Here is a 4,813-nt window from a genome sequence, read left to right on the forward strand (position 1 = left end):
TATATATATATATCTAAAAACATAATAAGTCTCAATCAAAGTTATATCATTGATTTATGTCCCTCTTTTTATATGCTAATAAATGTATACATTTTCATTTTGCTTTAAATGTTGTACACTTCAATGTTATTAGACAAAAATGTCCCTACTACATTCTTGTTATACAAAACTACCCTTACACCGTTATAACACTGTTAATTTTAACTCCATCATTATTACCATACACCTATATCTATCATATCTTTTTCCTATTCTTTAATTATCATTTTACTAAAATCATTATATAATTTATTTAATGGTTGATTATATTTTAATTAAAATTCTATTAATGGTAAATTATATATGTGTGTATAAAATACATATATTATTTGTGTATATATAATTCAAATTATAAATTTTAATTATTTGTATTTATTAATGTTTTAATATTAGGCATTAGTTTTCGCGCATCGTGCGTACAAAATACTAGTATATATATATATGTTAGTGTTCCCGTGAGTCTACCATTCCCAATGAGTCCGTGTGGACAGATCTTTGTCATTGAACCCTAAACACTTCACTTGCACAGTTCGCATTGTACAGTTGGTGAAATTTAAGTATGGTTGAAAAAATTGCTAGGCGCTCGGGGAGCGCCTAGCGCCTAGCCGGAGATTAATCGACGTCTAGGCGGGATTTTTGCAACACTGAATTTAAGACATTGATTTCAAACATTCAATGGTCCAGATATGTCCACACGGACTCATATAACAACATAGACTCATTGATCACTAGTGTGTGTGTGTGTGCGCGTGTGTGTGTGAATATACTAAATATTATGAGCATACTATAAAGTGAATGAAAATAGTTGTGATGTACTTGTAGTTTAGTGTTTATGAACAAATATTATGAACATAATACACGATAAATGCCACTAAAAATGATGCGGATATAATATAATGTTTATTTAATTTACATTAAACTTTATTTTTATGAATATATAATAGGAACATTACGAACCTACTATTGAGTATTGAATGAAAATACATATAATGTATATTCAATTCAAAGCAGTTTAGATTACGAACATATAGAACAAATATAATATTCATATAGTACAATATAATAATGTTATAAAACATGGTGCACTAGTGAACATTTAATATGAATATTCCGTTTTAGACAAGAATCCACCATGAATATAGACCATACTCTATAATATAATTTGCCAATTAATTTTTTTTTTTCTATGTTCTTTATATACAATGGAGCCCACAAATACTTGTTGAAAACTTCAACCATTTAATATGCACTAACCATGATAGCAACATTTTACTGAACTTCCTTTAATCTACAACACTTTCTCTTTTCTTTACAAAAAGAAAAAAAAAATATCCGTGCACACATTAAGTTTACAAGGATTTATCATACAAAGTTGACCCACAAATAAACAGGACATGACATGGACCCATATATATATAATTGCTAACAGGTAACAACAGCTCATTGCCCTAATTAGAACGAACCATTCTGCAGATTCATTCAGGTGTACTAAACCGTGGTAACTAAGTAGCAGCTTCCAATCAGGCTCAACCTTCACTGAAAGCTTGTAAACTAAAGCTTCTCATCTGAGGATGATTATTCATCTTCATTCTCGGCTCCTCTTCTTCTCTCTTCCTCTTTGGTAGAGATAAGGAGGACATAGCTTTGGCTGACACCACCTTCCTCACCAGCAGTTTCCATCGAGCATCGTCTCTCTTTTGTTGTACCTTCAATTTGAATTGTCTGTGTCGCGACAGAAGAAAAATCCATTCAATTCCAAGATAAGGATAATGATATTATCGAGTAAGACGTAAAATCATTTCGATTAGAAAATGACCCGGACTGATGTATGTATAAAGTTAATAATCATCTTCAACTGATATTTTGTATGGAAAAAAAATATCACACTGGCCTTATCCATAAGTTCTATGATTATGCTTGGAACAGAAAATAGCAGCCACATAATTTCAATCAAACTGTTTCAGAAAAGTATAGCAAACCTTGTCTTTTAATGTTCTTGTGATCAAGTGACCAAAACTTTTTTAAGTTTAAGACTTGACACTTTACACACAGATCAGATGGATTATATTAGAGGGAAGATATTTATGTGATTTTTATACAAAATGGACAAAAGAACCAACACATCATATAAGACGACAAGAAACAAGAAAACAAATGGGATCGAATTTCGAACTCAATGTAAGAGTTTACCTGCAAAGGGGAACTCCGCATTCCTCAGGTTGGTCACAGATAGAGGAGTGTAGCCTAAGAAGCTGCCACATACGCTTGCATCTCAAACAGTTGCCATTCACCCTTTTCTTACACATAGCGAAATGTCGAATTAGAAGCTGGAGGCCTTGGCATGTGGTGAACTTGCTACAAGGCAGCTTCTTTTTGCTAGGATCCATATGAGACGGGCCTACAATTGTGCATCCTTCCTGACATATATGCTCCAGACAATGCATCGCCTCGCTTAGCTGTAAATACAAGTTCTGTTCCTCTCTGTGCCTCCTTGTCCTCTTCTTTCTCTACACCACCAAATCACAATTATTAGATTACTATCACTATTCTAATCACACAACCTTAACTGTACTGAGCATATAATTGTCAAATAACAAAGTTTGGTATTGAGTGTGAGATATACCAATTCAGCTTCATCAATAAACTGCATAATCTCGAGTTCAAGCCACGGGTCATTGTTCTGCAGAAATTTCCAACCCTCGGTTTCCTCGACTTTCCTGAAATTCACAGATAACATTTTCATGCACTTGAGGTAAAGATCAGGGGCGTCGCACAGCCTCGCGAGTTGAAGCACATCCACAACATTCTCGGTCGTCAAACGATCAACCAACCCCTTGATGCATCTCTGCTTTAGCTGTGGCACCAAGTAAACATGGGACAGTGCTAGCAGATGAATCCCATGTTTCTCCAGTTGTTCCTCACCACACCTGGACACCACACCATTTCATTTCAGTACAGAGAATCAAGAAAATATTGATTGGATGGCCATAAATTATTTTTGTGGCCACAAACTTGCTACGTGTAGCACAATAAGGAAGCAGACGGCTGAGATATTTAGCATTGCTTATTCAATCATTTCATAATAATACATTAATACATACATCATTTTCATTCCAAACCCCAAGTATTCAGGAAAATTTCATTGATCGCCGCAAACAAATACAGACACAATTAATTATTAATTAAGACTAATTCCATTTTTTTTTATCCTCCAATCCGGTATTTTACGCTTCAAGTCCTCCGACTTTAAAATAAAAATTAAATAGAGGATCAAAATTTTACACGTTGTTGGATTTTAATGTTAAAGAATAAAAGTGAAAAAAATTCACCCAAAAATATTTAAAATGGAATTTGTCCTATTTCCTCTGTCTTATTTACTATATATTGGTCAAACAAACTTTTTCTTCTTTTGTTTTTTAAACCACTCAGAATTCTTTAGAAAGTAGTATTTGTTCTATACTACACTTTTCAATCTTTTTTTGAAAGACTTATGATTCGATCTTGTGACTACCCATTCGAAACGGTAAGCCATCACACTACGTAATAATTGACTTGTTTATTCTTTTAATAGTATTTTTAATGTAATTTTTAAATATATAAATTTTACATACTAATATTAAAATTAATATAATAAAAAATAATTATAGTTAAACATCATTAACTAAACCAAACACAATGAAAAAGAAACAATTAGGAAACAGAGAGCTGGGATTCCTTTTATTCAGCACTAATTATGTATTCGGTCATTAGATAATAGGTAAACTTGTAATAATAACCTATGTTTACAGTCATATTTAACAAATTATACAATTTAGTTTGAAACACAAACAAAACAAATTTTCAAAGAATTTTCTTAAATTATCTATGCGGCCACGGGCTCGCAGCTGTAATATTCGATTTTATAAATTACGTATCTTTGAATTAAGGCAATGAATGAATATTGGGCATAAAAAAATAGAAATAATTGGCCTGTCTACAAAATCGAAAATCCTACTATATTCTAAAGCCCTCAAAATCGTGCAAATCTGGAAGATTGACTAGCGCGATTTTCGGAACTTACTTGGAAGAACAGAGGAACTGGACGAAGGCTGAAACCGCATCGCAGGGTACGCCGAGAATCCGGATTGTTCCCTCGGAGCTCCGCCGCTTTCTCGGCCGCTCAATTATGCTCTCCAGAACCGGCGAAGCCGCCGCCTGAAATTATGCATTCATTCAATCAACTCAGGAATCAGAGCCAAAAGATTTCATCTAAAATGAAGGCCGCGAGGCTTGCGATAGACAGATTTTTACCAGAACGGAGGACTGCGCCGGAATGCGACGGCCGCCGGAAGTTATGATCTGGAGGTCCGGTTCGGTGAGTTCGCCGGAAAATCTATCGCCGTCGGAGAAAATGTTGTCGGTTGAAGACATGATGATTATTTGGTGAACGTGAAGGATTGGAGAAAAGTTTTTCCTTTTCTACTATTGTATTTTTGATTATTTGTTTTACAATAAAGTGCTCCGTATATTGGAAAAATATGCAAGTGCAGATGGAGCTGGTTGAATGAAGGCGTTTAAGAGAATGTCTCCCTATATATAGGCAACGTGAGACAGTTAACAACTAAAATAGTAAAGGGGCGGCACCATATATGAATGGTCCAAATCTCACGCTATCCCCATTCCGCGTGGCAAATTATAGTAAATTGTTCGTGTACAAAATAATTTATTTTTAATACTTAAATAATGTAAATTTTCTGAATATGATATACATTTTTAATATAACATTATTTGATAG

At 33.9% G+C, this 4,813-nt stretch overlaps 1 protein-coding gene across 1 annotated transcript; it reads right to left on the reverse strand.

Moving 5' to 3' along the window:
* Nucleotides 1-1,255: 1,255 nt before the first annotated feature.
* LOC116010353 (BTB/POZ and TAZ domain-containing protein 1-like) lies at nucleotides 1,256-4,596 on the reverse strand. The gene is made up of 5 exons (XM_031249720.1): nucleotides 4,330-4,596; nucleotides 4,100-4,233; nucleotides 2,663-2,966; nucleotides 2,230-2,546; nucleotides 1,256-1,761 (listed from the first exon to the last, which is right to left on the reverse strand). The coding sequence occupies exons 1-5, from the start codon at nucleotides 4,447-4,449 to the stop codon at nucleotides 1,566-1,568; spliced, it is 1,071 nt and encodes a 356-aa protein (XP_031105580.1). The 5' UTR covers nucleotides 4,450-4,596; the 3' UTR covers nucleotides 1,256-1,565.
* Nucleotides 4,597-4,813: the final 217 nt, after the last annotated feature.

This window comes from Ipomoea triloba, chromosome 2, assembly GCF_003576645.1.
Source record: "Ipomoea triloba cultivar NCNSP0323 chromosome 2, ASM357664v1".
Taxonomy (NCBI): Eukaryota; Viridiplantae; Streptophyta; class Magnoliopsida; order Solanales; family Convolvulaceae; genus Ipomoea; species Ipomoea triloba.

Excerpts from the sequence above, each read along its gene's own strand:
- LOC116010353 (XM_031249720.1), bottom strand. The coding sequence starts at position 4,449 with ATGTCTTCAACCGACAACATTTTCTCCGACGGCGATAGATTTTCCGGC. Across the intron at positions 2,547-2,662 it reads TTATTGATGAAGCTGAATTG|AGAAAGAAGAGGACAAGGAG; the intron begins GTATATCTCACA and ends TTGGTGGTGTAG. Across the intron at positions 1,762-2,229 it reads TGCGGAGTTCCCCTTTGCAG|ACAATTCAAATTGAAGGTAC; the intron begins GTAAACTCTTAC and ends GTCGCGACACAG.